The sequence below is a fragment of the Amblyomma maculatum genome, chromosome 1, assembly GCF_055883805.1.
Source record: "Amblyomma maculatum isolate TAMU_Amacu chromosome 1, ASM5588380v1, whole genome shotgun sequence".
Classification (NCBI taxonomy): domain Eukaryota; kingdom Metazoa; phylum Arthropoda; class Arachnida; order Ixodida; family Ixodidae; genus Amblyomma; species Amblyomma maculatum.
Window position 1 is genome coordinate 252206052 of NC_139344.1, and position 21890 is coordinate 252227941.

The 21890-nt window shown below is 44.6% G+C and overlaps 2 protein-coding genes across 6 annotated transcripts in view; both read right to left on the reverse strand.

Moving 5' to 3' along the window:
* LOC146206224 (aurora kinase-like) overlaps nucleotides 1-21890 on the reverse strand; it is an 880154-nt gene that overhangs the window by 692766 nt on the left and 165498 nt on the right. The window lies entirely within an intron of this gene.
* LOC146206242 (uncharacterized) lies at nucleotides 629-8999 on the reverse strand. The gene is made up of 5 exons (XM_084587561.1): nucleotides 8293-8999; nucleotides 5597-6081; nucleotides 2896-3017; nucleotides 773-926; nucleotides 629-696 (listed from the first exon to the last, which is right to left on the reverse strand). The coding sequence occupies exons 1-5, from the start codon at nucleotides 8466-8468 to the stop codon at nucleotides 629-631; spliced, it is 1005 nt and encodes a 334-aa protein (XP_084443687.1). The 5' UTR covers nucleotides 8469-8999.

A 21890-nucleotide genomic window follows, 5' to 3' on the forward strand; every position in this document is an offset into this window, starting at 1 on the left:
TCTGATATTCTATCCACCTATATTCACCCTCAGCACAACAACTGGGACTCTTTACTCCCCTTTGTCACCTTCGCCTACAACACTGCCGTTCAACAAACCACCACCTACTCTCCATTTTTTCTTGTTTATGGCCACCACCGTACCTTCTCACTCAAAGCATCTTTCTTCTCAGTTTCCACTCCTTCTGCCGCACCTTCCCATGAACAGTTTGTGTCTCGTATCACCCACTGCCGTGATTGTGCCCGCCTTCAAACTGAAGCCACTCAAGCTTCCAGGAAAAGCACATATGATACAACCCATCGCTCAGTGTCTTTCAGCCCTGGAGACGAAGTGCTACTCTGGACATCTACTCGCATCCCCGGCCTGTGTGAAAGGTTTCTGAGCCGTTTTATTGGCTCGTACACGGTTCTAGAACAAACTTTTCCAACTATCTCATCACACCAGCATCGCCTGTTCGCGATCACCGGTGTCGCGGCACTGACACCGAAGTAGTGCACATGTCGCGTTTTAAACACTAACTGCCGACCTTAAAGCTATAATTTACGACCAGGATGGTCGCTTTCGTTTTGGAGGGGGAAGGTTGTAAGCAGTGTGAGTGAACTTCATCTTCATCTAAGTGTAATCATTATCAAGTCGTGGGAAAAAGACGAAGTGGTGATGAGCTGGGGCTAGTCAGTAGCTGCTGCTTCGGCTTATCTGAAATAGAAAGGTGAATTCGCTGGTGCGACTGTCTGCCTCACGAGATATATATATATTATAATGTAATGAGCACCTTGTTCTCCCTGCATTTGTTTGCTGATTAGCCTAATGTTTGCCATATGGGCCTTGTTTCTGAAAGCCTTGATGTCGCAGGTAGCGCCCAGCTCCCACTCTTCCTTTAAGTTGACATTCCACATGACAGCTGAGGACCACCGACAAGGGTGGTTCTGGTGAGCACCGTCAAGTGTAGGTTACACGCCACACAAATATTGAGCAAACTTGAACACTGAATAACCACTATTGTAGCTTAGTTGATAAGAGTACCAGACACTATATTCGAGGTTCACAGGTTTGCATCCCACCAGTGACCTGTGGTTGTTTTTTTTCTTCTTTCTAATCAATTATTTACAAGATTTTATTGGTATTTCACATTTATTGGCACATACACAGGCACACACACAGATCAGTTAGACTAGCTTTTTACTCGGTTAACATCTGGTTGTTTCGTTCTTCTACCTTCCAGACTGTTACCGTCATCATTGATTGATCCTTAAAGACCTTGAGCGGGCATTATTTTTGGGGAAGCAAGGACTAGTAGAGAATGTTCATTGTCGTAGATTTTTTATACAATGGAAAACAAACAAAAAGGCATGGTAACAACATTGCAATACAGTGCATAACAATAGAACAATGCAAAAACCAAATGGTCAAGGGCACCAGTGCATTCATGTCAGCATATGCTTACACATTAAGGCGGTTTATAGAAGCACAATATGCACAAAGTAGTACGCAGACAAATGACAGGTCGTATATGTTAGTAAAATTTGAGAGAGCGAACAAAGCAAAACTCACTTTTGAGGCTACGCAGACAAATGACAGGTCGTATATGTTAGTAAAATTTGAGAGAGCGAACAAAGCAAAACTCACTTTTGAGGCTACAGTAAGGTAGTTAAGAAAAATTTAAGTCAAAATGCTGCTCATTTTAATTTAGCAATTTGGACTGATATTAACAGTCTAAATTTCAAGTTCAGACATTCCTGGACTATAGATTTCGGAATCGAATTCCATTCATCAATGGCCAGTGGCAAGAGAGACCTATTGAAGGTATTTGTGTAGCCTGTTATTAACCTTTTCAAAATTGGCCAACGGGCACTGCCATATTGGAGACTGGGCTGTGCTCATAACACAGAAAAAAGCTGCGGATTCTGCGGAAGGGACCACCACCGGCCTGAATGTTTCACGTTTGGCCTCAGACCTCCTGGAGGCCAAACGTGAAACGTTCAGGCCGGTGATGGTCCCTTATTTTCATAATGTGTCACACCATATGAAGAAGATAGCAAAGAGGCATTCTATCCCTAAGCTCTGCTCCCGCACGTGCAGTGATGGGCGTCTTGGCTGCCAAATCAGGCACCGAACTACTCATGTTCTTTGCACCATTGGAGTGGTGTATTCCATCCCACTTTCCTGCGGGAAGACGTACATCGGGCAGACTGGCCGCTGTATTAATAAGCGACTGAGGGAGCATGCGCTAAATGTTAAGAAAGATGACAAAGGTGTTCATCTCGTGTCCCATATTCTTGCTTGCGAGTGTGCACCGCGATTTCATGAGACGACGATTCTTGGCAGAAGCAAAAATAAACACGCGGTTGGCACTTGAAGCTTTTCATATCAAGAAAGAAGGCGAAAACTGTATTAGCGATATTAGCTACAACCAATGGTAGCTGACGGTAACAAACTGGATTCCAAAGGCAGGAAAGCGTAGCAGGGGGAGGCAGAAAGTTAGGTGGGCAGATGAGGTTAAGAAGTTTGCAGGTGTCAAGTGGATGCAGCTAGCACAGAACTGGGTTAGTTGGAGGAATATGGGAGAGGTCCTCGCCCTACAGTGGGTATAGTCTGGCTGATGATCACGATATGTAGAATTTTTATAGCCTTTGCCTATTACCTTATAAAATGAATTGGAAGCTAATGCTGTATTTTTATTACATAGTCTTTGGGAATTATTATTTAAAAACTGTGGTGGTGAAAATTTATAAGTTGATTTGTGTATGCAACAGGTCAGATTAAATTTGCAGAACGTTTCATTTTGTTCTCCCCCTTTCCAACAGAGCAGGAGAGAGGCAAGATCAATTCACAATTGTGCACCTAACTGTAATTATGACTTGGTCCGTTATGAACACTATGCACATTAATGCTTACATGAGCACCACCGAAGCACGTCGGGTAGCTCTGCTTGAGCAGGCCAAAAGCAGCTTTGTAGCTCTCGGTGCTTTGAGAGCTGTGCAGCAGGACCGCTAGCGGCAGCGCTCCAACCACGGTCGCTGCAAGTACCAGCGTTACGCTGCTTTGGGACTCATCGCATGAGGCTGTGCTGTCGATGAATATAATCTCCTAGGCAGAAGTCAGCCCTTGCGTCCTCTTCATTATTTGGGTGACTATAAGAGCTGCCCAGCTGGTACCATCTTCAGATTCTGTGATCCTGACATCGATCCCTGCGAAAGGTGACACGTGCTTTTAACCTTGTACTATCGACTGTGTCAATGCTTCATGTGACGTAACCAGAACACTATTTTCGTACAAAATAATAGAGACCTTTCTTTAGATCCAAGCAGGGAGGTAGAAAATAAAAGCAAAATGCAATGAGAAGGCAAACATTAATTAAAAACATGAAATAAAATTGCAGTATACAACAAATGCATTTTCTAAAATATGCTATAAAGTTTGTTGCCAATGGTAATCAATACCATTTGTAGAGGTAGAGCTTGCCACTCGGAAATTGTTCTTAGAAAGTGAAACTTCAGAGCATTAGTATGCATTAAGTGTGGTGTTCATTTGTGATTATGATGACAACAATTTCTGAATTTTTCTAAACCTTTAGGTAGGTATATACAGGCCAAGAGAGATGCCTAGTATGGCATGATTTCATTGTAGAGAAAGGGTAAGGCTGACAGTCACTGAAATGAAGGAAAGCATTAGGGAGAATATTTATATCATCTCCTAATTTGTGGTGTTGATCAATGCAATTATTTCTTTTGCCTGAAAGATAATTTATTAGAGAGTAGAAATGTGTTCACAAATGACTATATGGGGAAGGCAGCAATTGTGCGAGAACCGCCTGTGCTTCTGTGATATCAGGAGCAGTAAGACCCTCTTTGGTCCCACCCTTGTTGTGTAGCAAATGGCCTCCGTTTAGGTTATTTACTTATTTTTGACCGGAAATAATGTGGTGCCTGCATTAAATTAACACATGAAAATAGAATGAAGTGAATGCACTATATTTTGTATACATTTCAAGTGTAAATAATAGGTGGTAATGAGAAATTTTATTTCGGATTCTCAAACTTTCATGAAAGCAGTAGTAAATGCAGCATGAAAAGAAAATTATGTAAATATTCTGAGACACAAAACATTGCTGTTATACTACATGACAAACCTGTAAGCTTCAATTCCGTGTGTAAGAAAGACTCCAGCCTACCAGAAAGCATAATTGCTATCTGGCTTTGCATAACACTACGACCCATTACTACAGCAACAACCAGATAGGCAGGGATATTTTTGAAGCTTACTGCATTGCTAAGAAGCCGGTCACATGTGTAGCATAACAGTCTTTTGTGTTACAAGGAAATGAGATAGCCTTCATTGATAAGTGCCTTTCATTGCAGCATAATCCTTGATGTTTTGTTTTGGTTTCGCACATTTCACCGTATATACTTTCTAATAAATCTTAGTTGTTAGACAGCACCCGTGTCGTCCTCTCCTTTCTCTGTCCTTTGTCTCTTTTGCACTTTTCCACAATGTGAACTACTTTTAACTCACCCAATACAGTTTACTGTTTATCATGGCTTTCCACACATAATTTTTAAAACCGATTTTTAATAGGGCGCCCTTGCTGAGCAGATATGCGTATATAATTGAGGGCTTTGTAGAGCTGTGCATGTAACAAAAGTCAGAAGTCTCTGGAATCATGGAAAACACGCAGAGGAATTTCTTTTTTTATTTTGATAGTGTGGTTGATTGAATTGGGAAGTTTTTCATAAATGATATTTTAGATGTCGGATCATTAAACAGGACACAAAAAAGACGAAATAATTACTGTTTGTGCTATCCAGGAGTAAGGTTTCACTGCTGGCAAACAGTTATCAAGCTAATGACTGCAAACACCTTTTATAGGCTATTGTACACTTTCTTTTATGCCTTGTTTGCACCGTATCATTCTTATGGTGCATTCACCCTTTTTTTCACCTTCATATCACGAGATTTTGCATTTCACTTAGTATAAGCCATGTTCACCTTATCCAGCAAGTAACATGGCAATCATATGGTGTCTATGAGGCTGTGAGAAATTCATGGTTTTGAATCTTAGCCATTCAATCTTTTTTCTGGGGTATTTTATGTGACGCAGTACAAACACAGACATGTCACTTTATATTGCTCCTGCCAACTTAACATGTTATACCCACTATCAACTCTCACAGGCTAGATGCATGCTCATGACAAGTTTAAGATATGAAAATATTCACTGCAGCTTATAACGCTAAAACATTAAATACCACATGAAACCAGTGGGATTTGTCTACATTGCATTTTCATGCACCAGGCCTATTACTATGTTAGCGGCTCCTGTGGCAGGCACAATGTTCACGAGACAGAGAACTGACTGTTTGGCCTGCAAATCTCAAAGTTCCAGGTATTGAAAAGTGGAGACTAACATGGCCATTGCTCCGAAGCTTTATGGTTAAAGCCTGACGTGGCCTCTAGAAGGGAAAAGAAAACTGTAATGCAACCTCAGATGTCGGCCTTTCCAGGCTGCAACAACGTTATGGATTTATGCCCTGAGGCTATAAAATCGCAAAAAAAAATTTCTCAATCACATAGTACTGTTGAGCATATTGCAACTTACCGTTATGAAGATAGGCTGGTGCCTTTTCAGCCAGCTTAGTCAAAGGATCTGCAGTACTGCCAAAGTGTTCCTTCCGCCAGACCCGGTACCAGTTGTAGACTGTGTTGGCACTCGGGTTTACAGCACCACTCGCCAGTTTTTCTAGCCCGTCATCCTCTACTTCCAGCTTTCGTTGGTGTAGTGCTATGGCCTCCGCTGGGCTGTGGCCATCATTAAAGTAGGAATGAAATGCTGCCCGAGTGTCAGACGTGCTCCGCAGCAACCGCAGGCCATCCGCGCAGTCAGTAGCATGATTATGGTCATCCCTGACCCTGATGACAGCAGGCAGCGGCACAGTTCGCTTCAAGAAGCCATCCCTCTTCTTTGTGTCCTTTGTGACTTTCTTGACTTTTATGTCAACGAAGGCTGGGCAGTTTGTAGCGTTCCGGCCAGCAGTCTTGTTGCGACTGCTATGCTGGCATCTCCACCTTTTGTGGAATACAATCCTAGGGAAAAAATGGGGGGCTATAAGAATGGCTTCAAAATAGTCACAAGCAAAAGCTATGGGAAGTATGGTTTGACATGCTTTAGCAAGGTTGTAGAGGGGGTTTGCATTAGGGGGATGCTCAAGCTTCACCTTAAGAGGTAAAAAGCAAAGCCTCAATTGCCTGCGAAGTTCTCGGCGAATAACCATGCATTACACCAGTGTTGAGTGCTTTATGGTACGGTTAAAAAATATTCTTATAGCAGCTGTCCATAGGCCACTATTAGGATACAAAACCCAATTTTTTGAATTAATGAAAACTTTGTTGTCAAGCCTCCATTCAATGCAAGGAGCCTTCTTAGTTATGGGTGATGTGAATATCAATATGCTTGGTGAAGATTCATCTTCTGAGTGCCTAGAAACCATACTTCGCGCTTCCACTTGTTCGAATATAATTTCCTTGCCTACCCATGTTACCGATACCGGTGCCACACTTCTAGATATCTGCATTACCAATTGTACATTGTGACCAGTGCTTATCAGGTGTGCTTTCCCTTTATATCAGTGACCACATCCCAGTTTTTACATGTATCCCGACATGTATTAATGACGTGCAATTTGCCTCTTTCACCGAAACTGGTCATGTACGCTGATGACACAAATATTTTTTTCTCCGCACAAACCTTTACCAAATTGAACACTGTCATAAATAGTTATTTGAGCAAACTTTGAATGTTAAAAATCCTAAATGTATTATTTCGAGCCTCATAACAAAGTCTGTGACACTGAGCTAGTCCTACACTTTCAAGGTGCAGCATTGCAGTGTGTGACTTCAGAAAAATTTGTAGGCGTCTGGTTTGAAGAAACCATGTCGTGGAACACACATGCTAGCAAGTTGGCGATAGAATTAAGCAAAACAGTTGGCTGTCTCTATAAGCTGAGAGGATTACTTCCAGTAAAGCTCAAAAAAGCAATATGTTTTGCTAATTTCTACTCTAGTCTTTCATATTGCATTTTAGTTTGAGGAGCTACAACCATCCATAATTATAATAAACTAGAGCGGCTACAAAAAAAGGTGCTACGAATTCTTGACAACTTTTATGGAAACCCTAGCCAGCTATTTACTGATCGCTTGTTTACTAAACATCATATGCTTAAAGCAACTAAATTATATGATTACAAACTGTCTTTCTATATGCATAAATGTACCCCTCCAAATGATACACACATCCCTTGCATGCTTACAGCTTACGTAGGGAAGTAAAACCAGTGCCACATACACGAAAAAAAATTATGGCCGGGCCACTCTTGACTACCGCATACCATCACTTTATAATAAACCTAAAGCCCACACTGACTTTACTGCTCCACCTAGTTAGACACGAATCAACAAATTTTATGATGAGGCAATGAATATTACTGTGATGTTCATATTCATTTATGATATCTGATGTGTGTATAATTCTTTAGGAAGTGTAAACGCTGCTTTTGCTCTCATGTTCATATCCATTTTTATTGTGCTGTGAAATGCACTGCGAGATGCTGCCTGTAGGCCCCCAAGGCCCAGTCAAGCTGTCTATGGGTAGCTTTTTCTATGGGGGACCCCCGACTTGTAGGTTGGAAATAAATTGGAAAGTAGAATGCCCCACCACTTTTTATTATGCTTTTTATATATTTTTACTTTAAGTGTGTTTTGGGGGAAAGTAAGGTGCAGGTTTTCGGTGGACATCTGCACCAGGTCATACTGCCGTTTCATTCTGCAATTGTTAATAATAATAAGTGGTTTATGGGAAAAGAAAGTTGCAGTATTTGTCTTTTCCTGTGGACACCTAAAAATAAAGATTAGTTTTTGGCGTAAGAAAAGTGCGGTATGTCCACTCAAGGTCATTTGGATGATGCCAGGCGAATTCAAAGTTGCATCCCAAGAAGTAGAGCTTACAATCTAAAAATATAAATTTACATTCCAGCAGCAGACTTTTGTTTCAATTCATATATTAGAAAAATGATACATTGAAATTACACTATACTCATTTATTCTTCATCTAAGAAGCCACATTAACTTGTGCATTATGATGCTGGGCCATCAACAAATTGAATGCACAGATACTATCACACAAAATGAAAAAACCAAAAACTTTCAGTTCAGTAGAGAGAACATTGGGTGTAAGCAAAATTAGTTAATCAAGAGAAAACTACAAGGAACGAGCACATGCCAAGTCAGGTAGTAAAATACCTTTTAGGATCGGCCACTTCCCAGTCGACTACCCACGACGTACTCGTAGCATTGCTGTAGCTGCTCAGCCACTCGTACGCGTCCCCATCAGTGTTGAGGGCGACACGAAAGCATTTGACGTTCTCGACGCTGTTGTCGTTGTCGAGCTCGCATGTGAATGGCAAAGAAGCCGCCATAGTTTCACGTACGGACAGCACAAGCGCCGAAGAATGCTGCTACTTCTTTGGCAGGAGTGTCGCCTTCTGCTGCAGCGCACTACGACAATGAAGCCGGTAATGCAGGCAAAAAGTTCAGCAGAAGCCAAGAGCGCGCGTACGGCGCTACACGAACGAAAAATTCAGCAGCAGCCCGAAGCGTGCACAGTTCAGCAGAAGCCAAGAGCGCGCGTACGGCGCTACACGAACGAAAAATTCAGCAGCAGCCCGAAGCGTGCACACGCGACGTTACCCGGCAGGTAGGCAGTGAAGCGCACAAACGACGTTACAGGGCAAAAAACGTTCAGCAGCAGAACGTCCAGAAGCGCGGCGACAAAAGGCGCGCGCGCGCAACACCCAACAAGCGAGAGGTGCAGGGAGCAGGACGTCCAGAAGCGCGGCGACAAAAGGGGCGCGCGCGCAGCACCCAATGAGCGAGAGGTGCGGGGAGTGATAGCCGCTGGCCGGAACAGCCCGCTTTCTTCGTCTCTTCTGTCATTTGTCTCTCGCGGAGCCACCGTCCCAAGCAAACCCAAATACGCGGGGGGGGGAGGGGTAGTAGGCGGGCGGGTGGAAAGCATTGGGTAAAATATAGATTTTAATGGAGGGCCGGCAGAATTCCTCCGATCGCATTTGTGTTTCTTTGGTCAGGCTTCGTGATGGAAGCAACAGGGCACGGCTTATGGGAGACAGTGAAGAACGAGCGAGTTACATATACAGTCATAGACTCCTTTATACTTTGGAGGCTATGATACAGTATATAGAAATTGAATAGATCAACTTTAGTACAGTTAAATGTTGCTTCTGTGCGCAGGTGTCTTCTGTAATGTCGTTTGCGTTTATTATAACATTTAATTGCTCTGATTCTCGATCCTTGTCTCGTCGTACATCGTCTGGTTGTCCGCTACGCGCGCCTCCCTCAAACTCGATGTGCTCCTCGGAGAACCAAGATAGAGAAAAGAACCTGAACATTATTCCCTGCAAGACCTGAATAAACATCGGCCTAATAGCTCAGTTGCTGAGCGCACTCCACTGGCCTCAGTGCGTGCGTATGGGGGGGGAAACCACCACCCTAAACGGAAGCACGCACCAGCACAAATATTTCTCCCACACACGAAGTTTGTGCGGCCGGCACAGGCTCACATGTCGCGGTACGGGATTGGAGGTCCGGGTCGTCGTTGACCTTGACTTCATTACACATAACAAGTGAGGGATGCGGCATACGTTCTGTAGCAGGCACACAATGTTGTTTCCTCAGCAGCCCGTTATTCACGCTGCACTCCGGGGCCCACCACCTTCACCGCCTACATATCTCCCGACAAAGTTGCACTGGATATCTTATTTACGCTTGCTTCACCACAATAAAAGCCTGAAGCAGTAGTTAAATGCTTGACTTAACAAGGCAGGACTTTGCAAAGAAAAGCTGAATGAGGTAAGGTGCTTAATTCTGCTTCTGTGTGTATACCAGTTGTTAGCCAAGCTAGACCGCCGTTTACTTTTTATTGCTATAGCAATACTGCGTCAGGTTTCGAGCCGTCCCCGGCGGACGCCACGCGTGGCCTTGAGCAGCCGAGCCGAGCATCCGCTTCAGCCGAGCTCGCCAGACGGCGGCACCGTCGGCGCGCGCTGCGGCGCCGAACAGATGGTTCGCCATTGCTTCGGCCTCGCCGTGACTGCTTTGCTATGCAGGCTGCTGATGAGAGGTGTCGACGACAAGCTGCGGCAAGGAAGTGACAACGTGCACAAGAGACAGTCGAAGAATGTGAAGAGCATCGTGCTAAGCGTCGTGCACAAGATGAAGCTTGGCGACTACGTTCTAGCTCTCCGAGTGCTTCCACCTCGTCGGCTACTGATGAACACGACTGCGCAGGAACGCCGCAATGCCATCTAGCGAAGACAGCGCGCTGAAGAATCGCCGGAAGAACAGTCGTATAACCATTCTGTGGTTTCTGTTACTCTATAGCCAAACTATGGAACCACACAAGCGTAGCCACGCGGCCATTGCTAACGCAATTTACCAGACTTAACCAGAGCTAAGCCACTGCCATTTTTTTTTTTCTCCCTGTGCCATATACGTACCGCGCTTTCAATAAACATAGGGAGCCTACATGTTGAAACATGCAGGCTCCCTAAATGGATGGGATGAATGGAATATTGAAGCGTCCCCTTTGAAACGGGGTGGTAGCAGTCGCTATCATGCTCATTTTTCTCCCTATATCTTAATTATTGTTTTAGATTGGATAACTATACCATCATTCCATTTATTGAATTTTTATTTCTCCACTCCTAGCAATATATCACCTTTCTACTTTTAAGCCACCAATCTTGACGTCGTTTTTTTTTTTTTCAATAAACACATATTTAGCGCTACCAGGCGATAGAAATAAGCACTATCCACCGCCTCATCAGAACCAAAATTTTACTAACCACTGAATGCGCCTACGTGCGCGGAGTTGGTTAACAGGTCCCGCCGTGGTCGCTCAGAAAAGGAACAGCACGACTTCAGTGAGAGCAGATCAGTAAAGCTCCGAGGTGGAACATCTTCAATTTCTAGATGATCACAAGGCACAGTTCTAGGTCGCAGCTTATATTGCAGTATATGTGGCTTGAAATTCTTCAAGCGCAAATCAAAATGCGGTACTTGTTCTGCGTATTTCATGTCGAGCAAATCATGCGCACACACACATTCACAAAAGAAAATGAATTCATCTCAAACTTCGACGATGGAGGCCTTTATCCGTCTGCGGAGCTTGTAAACCTCGTAAACACGCTGAAAGAGTCACATTTTGTTTAGTTCAAGAATTATGATTAATATGCAAGCAGAATCCATGGTGTTGCTATGTTTTTTCAAAGCGCAGAGGTTCCCGAGCCTGGATGTCCTACCCATATGATAAGAGATATTGACGCTTATTCGCATAGTGAAGTTCTACGTCGAAATGCGATTCCATCTTTATGTGAAGTCACTAAACAAAGTGCAGAGCTCTAAAGCAGAGCAGATAAAGCACCTAAAGGTGAGGAGGTGCAAATAATCATGCTTGAGGGCTCTATTTAATGACTCTGTCCGCGTCTTGAGTACCTTCAAATTTATCAGCTTAATTCACGCGCTCCCAGTTCATTGACATTTACATAAAATTCTGTAGCATTTCATATGTTGGTACGATATTCTTGAGCTATTTATTTATATTCACTTAAGTCGCGAATTGTTTACCCTGCTGTTTTTTGAAATCGTCCGCAGTGTGGTTTCGTGCATTTGTATGAGCTCTCGCTGATATGTTCCGTTATTTTTTTTTTTTTACATAACTGCCAGTTCATGTGTATCCGCCAACATTCAAATAAGTATTCAACAGCAATCTCCACATATCTCTATTTACATGTGGCGCCAACAATTATAAGTACGCTAACCTAGCCTAACACCCTCCATTAGTTTTTCAGTCCACGCGAGCGTCGATGGGGGACCGCAGTCTAGCCCTCATAAACCGGCGCATTCGATAATAAAAATATATGTGATCATAAATATACGTTAGACATTCGTCATTGGACCTCCCGTTAATGTTTGAGAAATAAATTAATTACCGAATATGTTCAGGAAATTTCTTCTTGTCAGTTCAGTTCATCCGCATCCTATCTGACTCGACGCCAGAAAAGCAGTCTTAAAGACAATCCCGCACAATAAAGTTATGTTCTTGGATTCCTGGCAGATTGAAATTGTGACAGCACAGTTTTTTTCAACACCTGATTCTCCCCAAGCCATTTCTGTGGGAGAAAAGAAGCCTCGGATGTATGTCTCGCCGCTTACATAAGTTACCCGACGACGGCCGCTTTGATAGGGAACTAGTTCATTTATTCATGCACAGAATCGGTTCAATACATTTAGACAAGCGTGTGAGAGCTAAAGCGACACAATTTATTGTTGCTCGCCTTCGTGGTCCGAAGAACTAGCGGTGACGGAGGCAGTCTGCTCAGCGCTGATGCGCTCCTCTAGGGTGCCTCGATGCGCCCCCGCTTAGGGTGAGGTCACCCTTTGAACCACTCGACGCCGCCTCAAACTGTTTTCGCGCGCTCCCTCCGCCATTGTGTTGCCCGCGCCGACCTCGCCGCTCTGCTGTCGTGCGGGCGTCACTGCTAAAGGCCCGACCACATGGCAGCGCTTCTTCGGCGTCTCGTCAGCGTCTCGTCTATGAGGGTCGTCGCTCGGCGCGCGCCGGAAAGGGCGACCAAACTCATGACGGCGTACGAACTGGCGTCTGCAAGGCAAGGCATGGGAGAATCCTGGACGTTCGAACAATTGTCCCCCGTCCGTAGCTAAAATCGTCCTATTCAGCGACGGCGGGAACTTACTGGGGAGGGTGGGGGAGGCAAGGGCATCAAAAGGCGCAGGCATGCACGCGGACAAAAAGAGGAGCTGTTGCTTCCGCGGAAACGAGTTGAGCCTGTGGCGGTTGGTGCCGCAGCTGCCCATGCGTGGCTTGTCGTTGGTCCCCACCTGCGAATAATTTTCGGTGTCGACGCTGAGATCTGGCCCCTCCAGATACCTGCGTCTTTCAGCGTCGTCTCGCTTCAAGGGCCAGAATTGCACCTCCGGCGACGCCGATATCCGCGACGCCGACGCGGCGCCGAAGAAACGCTGCCATGTGGTTCAGCCTTAAGTGCCTGCGTTCGCGCGGCTTTCATCGCCGTGCAATGCCTGGATGTTGTGTTCCTCAATGCTCCAACCATGCGAGAAATGGTTGGAGGATGTTTCATTTTCCCAGAGACCCGAAAAGAAGGCTTCTGTGGCTGGTCCGGATCAAGCGTGACAAGTGGCAACCGACGAGCTCCTCATGTGTCTGTAGTGTAAGTGCCGCATGTTGGTTCAGTGCTGTTTTTGTTGCGATTTACCGCTTTTGCGTTTAGCCAGCTAAGTGTAGTACAAGATTTGTATTGGTCAGATGTCATTTTCGCACTATTCGTCTTGCTCGGCGTAAATAAAAAGGCACGCTTCCGCGCCGAACCGGTCATTGTCTGCTGCTTGCCTGTTTGCATCCGAAATTGCATGACACAATGTTTAAGCTCGTGAATGCGTACCAAACGTGCTTTCGCCGCTTCTGTTCATTAAAAAATAATTGCCTTTACGAGGCGCTTGTCAGAGAACCGCGGCCGGCACGAATCAAGGCACAGAGCACGACCACAAGCGAGGGCACATAAGCTGTGGCAATTACTCTGCATCTGGGTCGTCTAGGAGCCAACATGAATTCATTTACTTACGATTTTTTGAGTTTTTGACACGTATGCTGCGTTGGGTAGCTTGCGCTGCCTGTTAGCCCTATGCTTCGCCCAACGACACCGCACTAATTCAGTGAATGAGATAAACAGTATACGTTGTTATGTGCAGATTAAGGAGCTCATTCGATTGATTCGACTGATATATTTGGACTACGCTGTTGTCTTGCGTGCTGTTGTTTTCATTCTCGAGCAGGCAATGTGGGGCTAATTCCAATAACACATTCATCTGCAGGCTCATTTCGAAGACAAGAGCTTCGAACAAAACCGCGCGGACGGTTGGAAAAAACTCAAGCCCAATGCTGTCCCAACGGTGTTCCCATTCAAAGGTCAGATACCTCCTAACCTTGGTGTTTGCTACCATGTTGCTTATCGCCTCGTCGTCTACATTTGAAAATTTTACGTGATGAAGTGGTTGATTTGCATACGTGTTAAATTTTCTGCCGCGTCTTCTATGGACCTTTTTCAAAACTTTGGAGGTCAGCTTCTTGGCACAGCAAAATTCCTTCACCTTGGCCGCCAAACCAGCTTTGGAGTCAGAAAAATGTAGAATGCTGCAAACATATATAGTCTGAACAATGCGGCGTTCCTTTCCTTCACACGATACGCTGTCGGGATAAAGGGATTAGAACCAGTTTTGCCTAGCCACTCCTTTTTTTGAAGGAGGGTGAAAAACAGCTGCACCTGACGTTTAGGATGGGCCGCCATGGTGAAGAGTCCTTTGCAATGCAGAAAAGCTTACTTCGGAGTTTTGCAAAAGGACCACTATTTTAAATATGTAATGTGCTATTTTTCCTTATTTATATGCTTCCAGAACTTCCTAAAGAGCGAAGACCACCGAGGGACCGAAGTGTGCACATGCCTGCATTATTTAGTGATGACGCTGCCGCACAAGGTTCTTCACCAGAAGTGACAAACGTCCTTCCCTTAAATACGCAAGAAGATCCTCCAGCAGATTCATCGTCAGACGGAGTGATAAATGGGACATTGGTGGCTACAGAAAAAAGCAATGCTAGTGAGCAATTTACTTCGACCACCACGGATGTACGGCCTCAAGAAACTGCAGTGGCTCGTGCGACCCAACCCTTTGATTCTGGGGCAGCAGAGCTTTGGAAGAAGATAGCAGATCTCACAGCAGCCAATAATAAGCTGAAACAACACCACAGAGAATCTAAGAACACTCTAAAAAAACTACAGAAGCAGAATCGTAAGCTGCAGAAAGAGGCAGCTAATTTCTCACGAAATACGAAGTTTTTAAATGAAGACCAAATTCGTGCCCTTTCTCGGAACAACAATCGTGGCAATTCATGGTCAGCGCAAACAGTAAAGCAAGGCCTAAAAATTAAATTTGCGTGTGGAACCACTGGGTATGAAACGCTCAGAAAGATTGGCTACCCTCTCCCATCAAGCAGAACGTTAGCAAGAAAAATTGAGATCCTGAAGTTTCTGCCAGGTATCCTGCATGAAGTGATCGACGTAATGAGGTCCAAAGCAGAGGGAATGGAGGATGTGGAAAAAGACTGCGTTCTCTTTCTAGATGAAATGGAGATAGCACCCGGATTTGAACTCGACCGTGGAGAAGACGTGCTTTTGGGAGGAACGACCTTGCCCTCGAAGCCTGAAGAGGCAGCCAACCATGCTTTGGTCTTTATGCTAGGTGGGGTAAACCAAAGATGGAAGCAAGTGATAGCCTATGAATTTACTGGTAGGCACGTGGACGGCTCTGTACTCAAGACATATGTCCTGGAAATAGTTCAGATATGCAGCCAGATTTCTCTAAGAGTACGGGTAGTCACCTGTGACATGGGTGCAGCAAACCGCGCTATGTGGAGAGAATTTGGCTTTTCGAGTCACCGCCATTCAACAACTTCGTGCTCAATACCCCACCCAACCCTAGATGGGAAGGAACTTTTTTTCATTTCTGACCCAGCACATGTCCTTAAGAACCTGAAAGGACAGCTTCTAAGCTCTAAAGTTTTCACACTGAGTGATGATACAGTAAGCGAGAACGGATTGCCTTCCTCGAAGGTGAAACTAGAGCATGTACAGGCCGTCTTGGATTATGATGCTGCCAATGAACTTAAGGTAGCACCAAATTTATCAGAAAACCACATTAGTGGTGGACACTTCACCAAGATGAAAGTTGGAGTCGCTGTCCAGCTCTTCCGCGAAGCCCCGCCAGCTATTCGGTTCCTAATAAAAGAAGGAGTGATTGAGCCAGAGGCCGAAACAACAGCGTGGTTTATGGACCTCGTTTCTAGGTGGTACGCCCTTATGTCAGCGCGTCATCCCACCATGGCGCTAAGCCGCAGAAACATGACTAAATATCATGCCGCCTTAGACACACTGCGTATGGCAATAGACACGATCAGAGAACTCAAAATGGGCACTGGATCTCAGTGGAAGCCATCGCAAGCAGGGGTCCTAATTGCAACAACGGCTGTCCTTCGCCTTCAAGATGTGCTTCTTGGCAGTGAAGGGTATGAATTCCTTCTCACGAGCAGGCTGTTGCAAGACTGCCTAGAAAACCTTTTTTCTGTGGTGCGGCTCATGAAGCCAGTGCCCACTGCGTACGACTTGAAGTGCGCACTTCGACTCATCAGCGTCAGCCACTTTCTTCACACTCCTAGGTCGACAAGTTACGAGCTTGACGACCGGGAATACCTTGTCGATCTGCTTGCACACGCCAAGAAGGAAGGTACAGAAAACGAAATCGATGAAATCAATGATTCGGAAATCCTGTTCATTGAAGAGCTCACGTCAACCGAGTGCCGTATCTTGTTTTACCTTGGCGGTTTTATTTTGAAAGGAATTCTAAAATGCATAACTTGTGCGCAGTGCAAGGCTGCTCTCCTTGGCAACCCTGACGATGAGTATGCTTCCCTCACTGCACTCAAGGAGTACGTCAGGGATGGACAAAACCTCGTATATCCTAGCAGGGATGTAATGAAAACATTGAAAAACTATGAAGAGCATTTTACCGCCGTCAATTCATGGTGTACCGGCACATTTTTCACCATGAAGTCGCCACTTCGTTCTTTGATCGCATATCTTGAACAGATAGACAAGCCCCTTGTGAAGACTTGCATGGCTCACAAAGAGCGAATAAGAAAAATGTTGACTGCTGCGTATGCCAGAGTGAGGCTCCGAATTCATCTTCGCCAAATTCCGAGCCCTCATTCTAGTGGCCACGGAAGCAAAACTTGTGCTGGAGTCAGCCTTGCGTAACCAAGCCGGAATATGAAGTTCCGCGAAAGTTTTGCTTCGAAACCTGAATTCTGCATCTATGTATATATGCAATCACAACTGTTTCGTCAATTACAGTCATCTATTTAACATAGATGTCTACTTTGAAAAAGTGCAATAATGGTCGCGTTCCCATAAGCAGAAATATTGGTAACTTTATTGTGTGTTTTCATAACCACTGAATAAACGATTTCATGTTTGCTTGGGTAACAGTTTTTGTTTTCATCCAGGTATACCAAGACGAACAGGCGAGTGCTTATATTTTATTACCGTTGCTGATAATCGTTTTTTTTTTTTTTCAGAACGTGCGAAACCAAGACGCTGTGTCATTGACCGCGTCTGCTCAGTTTTCTTACCCATCCATTGCAGTCACCTGTATTGGGACATTCATAGCTACAAATTTAATAAAGAACGCCGAAGAAGCTTGGGCAGAAATCACCCGATGTGTTCCAGCAGTTCTAATAAACTTAGTAGTTTGAAATTAACTACAAAACAAGTGAACAGAATTAAATTTTTTCAAGCGTTTTGTTCTCGACATTAAACATGCGCAGGAATGATAACACCAACAGGGCTGCCAATGCCCGTGGTGGTATGCAGAATACGCCTTGTCATAACCGTCATCGAGATTTAACTCAAAACTTTTTATTTCATGATCCTCTGCTTAGTAACGGTTCCTTTCATCGGAATCTATCGCAAACCTCGGTAAATAAACGTTTTCAGGATTTTTTTTCCTTCTGCTTCTCTAGGAGTATGGTCGCTTCACTCGAGTAAGCGACCTGACGACGCAAATTTATGTTGGGACGGGTTGCTGTTTCCACGCACCAAAGGGTTCAGTGCATAAGAGATAGGTTTTGAACTCTAGCGATAGATTCTAGGAGAGCTTCACTGACATATTTGGCGCATATCTTGCATACCCGCTTTCATTGTTACTGTCGACGCCTTGATGTTGGCTGCTTGTCCTGTTTTTAAAAGCACAAGGCAGGCTCTCCAACAAAATTAAGTATTATATTCTCATGTAAAACAAAAGCGCACCAGAATATTCCTTATTTTTCTTACTTTAAGCGCCCGCGGCAAGCCAGAAGCGAGCAGACCTCCCCCCACGAGAACGAAACCTGTATGCCGCGGGCGCGAGAATGGCGGCCGCCGTAGCAGACGACGCAGCTGTCCTCACCCTGAGCGGAGGCGCGGGCATCGAGGCACCCTACGCTCCTCTTGCACATAGCGCCCTCTCTCCTGTTATCGCTGAAACGACCAGCGGCAGACGGCACACGTCTCAATTCCAGAACACTATAACTCTGTATTAAAATTCCGTAGCTGTTACAAAAGTAAAATAATAAAGGTGCACAAGAAATCCTTTGAGTGTTGAAGTACAGTGTTGTTGAGGTTTGAAAATTTTTTACTAAGAACGAAACTGGAAGGCGGTATATAGCACTGAAAGCAATTTTTCTCCAAAAGCTTGTGTTTTGTACCACCACAACGTTTGACTGCTAGCAGCGAGTATTATAAATTTTACAGTACATAACTGACTTGTCAGACGTGCATGAAAAACATGCAAGGAATTACCTGTAATTCCATGCAATGTTCGCCACTAAGCAAGCACCTGAATTATAGCGCAGTTGTTCGCTATCTAGCTGAAATTAAAACCCCCTTGAATAATACAATGCCAACTAAAACGCTTATGAGTTAAAACAATGCTCCAAATTTCGCAGTTTATAGATTTTCACATTCAGCGGAAATAGAAGGTTAATGTGCTGTTTATAACACTGAAAAAAAAACTTAAAATAAATGCTCAAGTAATCTTCAACAAAAAAAATTTTATAGCTACTAGCATTAAACATAAATAAAATCAGTCTTCGTAGTATAAGGCTACGCTTTTTTTTTTTTAATGTGCATGAAAATCTGCACGCATTGACATGCAACAAGCAATTGCATGAAATGTTAGCCACACTGTCAACACAAATGTAACAAATTTGCTTTCTTACTCACATTGAATCTTTTTAAATCACAATAGAGTAAAAAAAAAAAAACGCACACGAGTTAGAGCAACGTGCTGGAGTTGATAATTTTCAATCTCGACGAGTGGAGGCACGCATTGACATCTGGCCACCCGCAATACAAATTGAGAACTCTATGTTTAAACGACTATTGGGGCCAGCAACGAAGTGCTCACAGAGCAACGAATTATTCTTTCTCTTCTCTGCGGTAGTAATCAACATGAACGCTGTTTTTGCTCAATACCAGTCCGGTGGCTGCCGCCACGCGGCAGAACCGATACGGTATCAACCCGCTAAATTTGAACGGCTAGATCGCGTTCGTCGTTCGAAGGATTCGTCAGGCGAGCAGGGGACGTAGTAGTTACTGAGAGTTTCTCGAATGACGTTCTGGCATATCACATCATTTCACGGCATTACTAAACACTTTATTAATCATTTTAAGTTTTAGAGGAGGATATTCTATCCTCTAGACAAAACGTTAGGAGCGACCACCTGGAGGCGAATCCAGATGGGATACTTCACGACTCCTTATTGTCAAAATTCTACCCCGGTGATTAAGACCAGTAATGTACACTATGTGGCGAAATAGCCACTTATGGTCAGATATTGTGGAATAGTAAAGAGGAGCCGCCCCCGGAATCTCTAATCTCTCGAGCAATGGGAGGCCGTGTTGGTCAGCTCAGACCTGGGAATTCAGACCCCGGTCACTGAATGCGCCACTCAGGTCACTGTCAGCCGGGTTACTGATAACCACCTAGCGCGGATCATCTGCATTTTGCCTTTCCTGGAGATAAATGGAGAAATCAAGATCGCCTGTTGGATCGACGGTTCTCAGCATTGATGCTTGACATTTGTGTGACAAAATAGTTTATTTGTAAATTTCCTACATCGTTGGAACAAAAACGGACATCGAGAACGTCGACCGAACCGCTCGACAGAAACATATTCAACACTACTGCAATGTTTCGGTGCTATCGGCAGTGTGGTTAGGTAAAAAATGGCACTCTTTGATAAAACTGGTATTAATCAGGTAATCATGGACGGGCTCCTAGTTTTCATTGCGACCTGGCTGTGGCAAAGCTATAATTAACTGGCTGCGTTGGAGGCCGTTGTCGGTCCACATCACGCGCCTCTCGTGTCGTCTGGTCACGACCATCGCCGTCTCCTGAAGGCGATCGGGGCGTTTGTCGCGGATTGAGGTTGCCATGTAACTGTAATGGCGATAGACGACCGGCGAGGTGCTTGTGCGATGGTGACTGAGGCCGGTTGGCGCAGCGCTTTGTCCCAAAAGGAAAAGTTGTTGTATTAAGTGAAATGGTCGCTTCTACGATATGCTATGCCTGTTTTGGCGGCTTTTTGAAAGGTCGTCATTAAAGAGAGGCTAAAGCCGCCAACATATGCGGTAGAAACTCCGCGACACGGTCGTCTTGGCTGCGCGAGGGGCGCTACCTCTCTCCAACGAGCTGGGGTGGTTGGCCCGAGCGGTAAGATTCCTTTGCTCGAGTTATACTGTAGGTAAGTTGCGGGTGTATAACCCAAGATTATGCCAGCCACAAGCAAATTTCGCCGCCTTCACCTTCCCCCGCCCTCCTTAGAATTGCGACGATATTTATGTATGATCGACATGATCGCATGTATAAGCAGGAGAAGGGGGTCACGTAAATTCCAGTATTTACGGCATCAGGAAGCACAAAATGATCAGCAAGTGCAATCAGTAATAAAAACTACACAATTTGCGGAATAGAATAAATTGATACAGGCATGAGACAAATATAAGGATCGATGTACACTTAAATTCCAGTATTTATGGCATCAGGAAGCACAAAATGATCAGCAAGTGCAATCAGTAATAAGAACTATATAATTTGAGGAATACAATAAATTAATACAGGGATGAACAAATAAAATGATATACAGATCAAAATTTCATGGCATCAGACAGAAGTACATCATTACTGACAACAGAAAAGCTGGAGGTAAGTAATGGTGGTCAGAAGGTGCGTCCGAGACCATGAACATTCCGGATGACACATATGTTACTGCTCGAGTTTTGATTTCTGGGTCGTCGCTCGCCTCTGCTTCCTTCCACGTATCAAACGATCAATCAGGCATGAGTACCACATAGGAGCTAGACGGGCCCAACATTGACACATTAATGATCGAAGTTTCGCAGCAAAGACCAGGTCGGACTAAGTTTCCTCCACACAACCTCTTGTTTTCTGGATAGTGAGCTATGCGGTGGTGGGTACGTTCTTCCGACTCTCTAGTGTGTGGTGTAATCGTGATAAGGTGAGGGGCTCTCCGAAGGGATCCAACTGTAATGCGACGTCCACAGCACAGCTCGGCCGGCTTCTGCTCAAGTGTATGTATGGGCTGCCTCGTTGCGTGGGTTACCCGCGTGTGCTGGCAACCGTCTTAGATCTATCCCTCTCAGCTGTCAATTTGAGTAGTATTTGGCGATACCACAGGTTCTTCCTATTACAGATCTAAATGGCGTGTTTGCAGTTGCTCACAACGGTTGTGGCTCCAGTGCAGACTATGGTCGTTGCGATCGCAGCTTATCTCCGACTAGGGAGTTGAAGCTTGTGATGGTCTCAGGCACGGCTAGCCTGGCCAGTCTTCCTATCTTCAGTTGTGTGAACACGCAAATAGTAAAATTATGCGGGTGATCTTTATCAAGGCTTAGTTTCGGCGGGAAACGTCTATATATTGATCGGTGGTGGAAGGAAGCTATTCTGAAGCCTACGAAGATGGCGGTAACCTTCAATTTTCGTGACTCTTCTAACAAGTTTGGTAGGGTGACTTTTTTTTTTTTGTTTAACTTTTGAAGAGTGATGGAAGAGCCTCAACTCGGCTTCTAGAAAATTAGTTCCTTCAAAAAGCAATGTTTGCTACCGGCGCCTTT

Coding starts and splice junctions, on each gene's coding strand:
- LOC146206242 (XM_084587561.1), bottom strand. CDS start 8,468: ATGGCGGCTTCTTTGCCATTCACATGCGAGCTCGACAACGACAACAGC. Junction 6,082..8,292: donor GAAGTGGCCGATCCTAAAAG/GTATTTTACTAC, acceptor TTTTTTCCCTAG/GATTGTATTCCACAAAAGGT. Junction 927..2,895: donor CGTGCTTCGGTGGTGCTCAT/GTAAGCATTAAT, acceptor GGTGCTCACCAG/AACCACCCTTGTCGGTGGTC.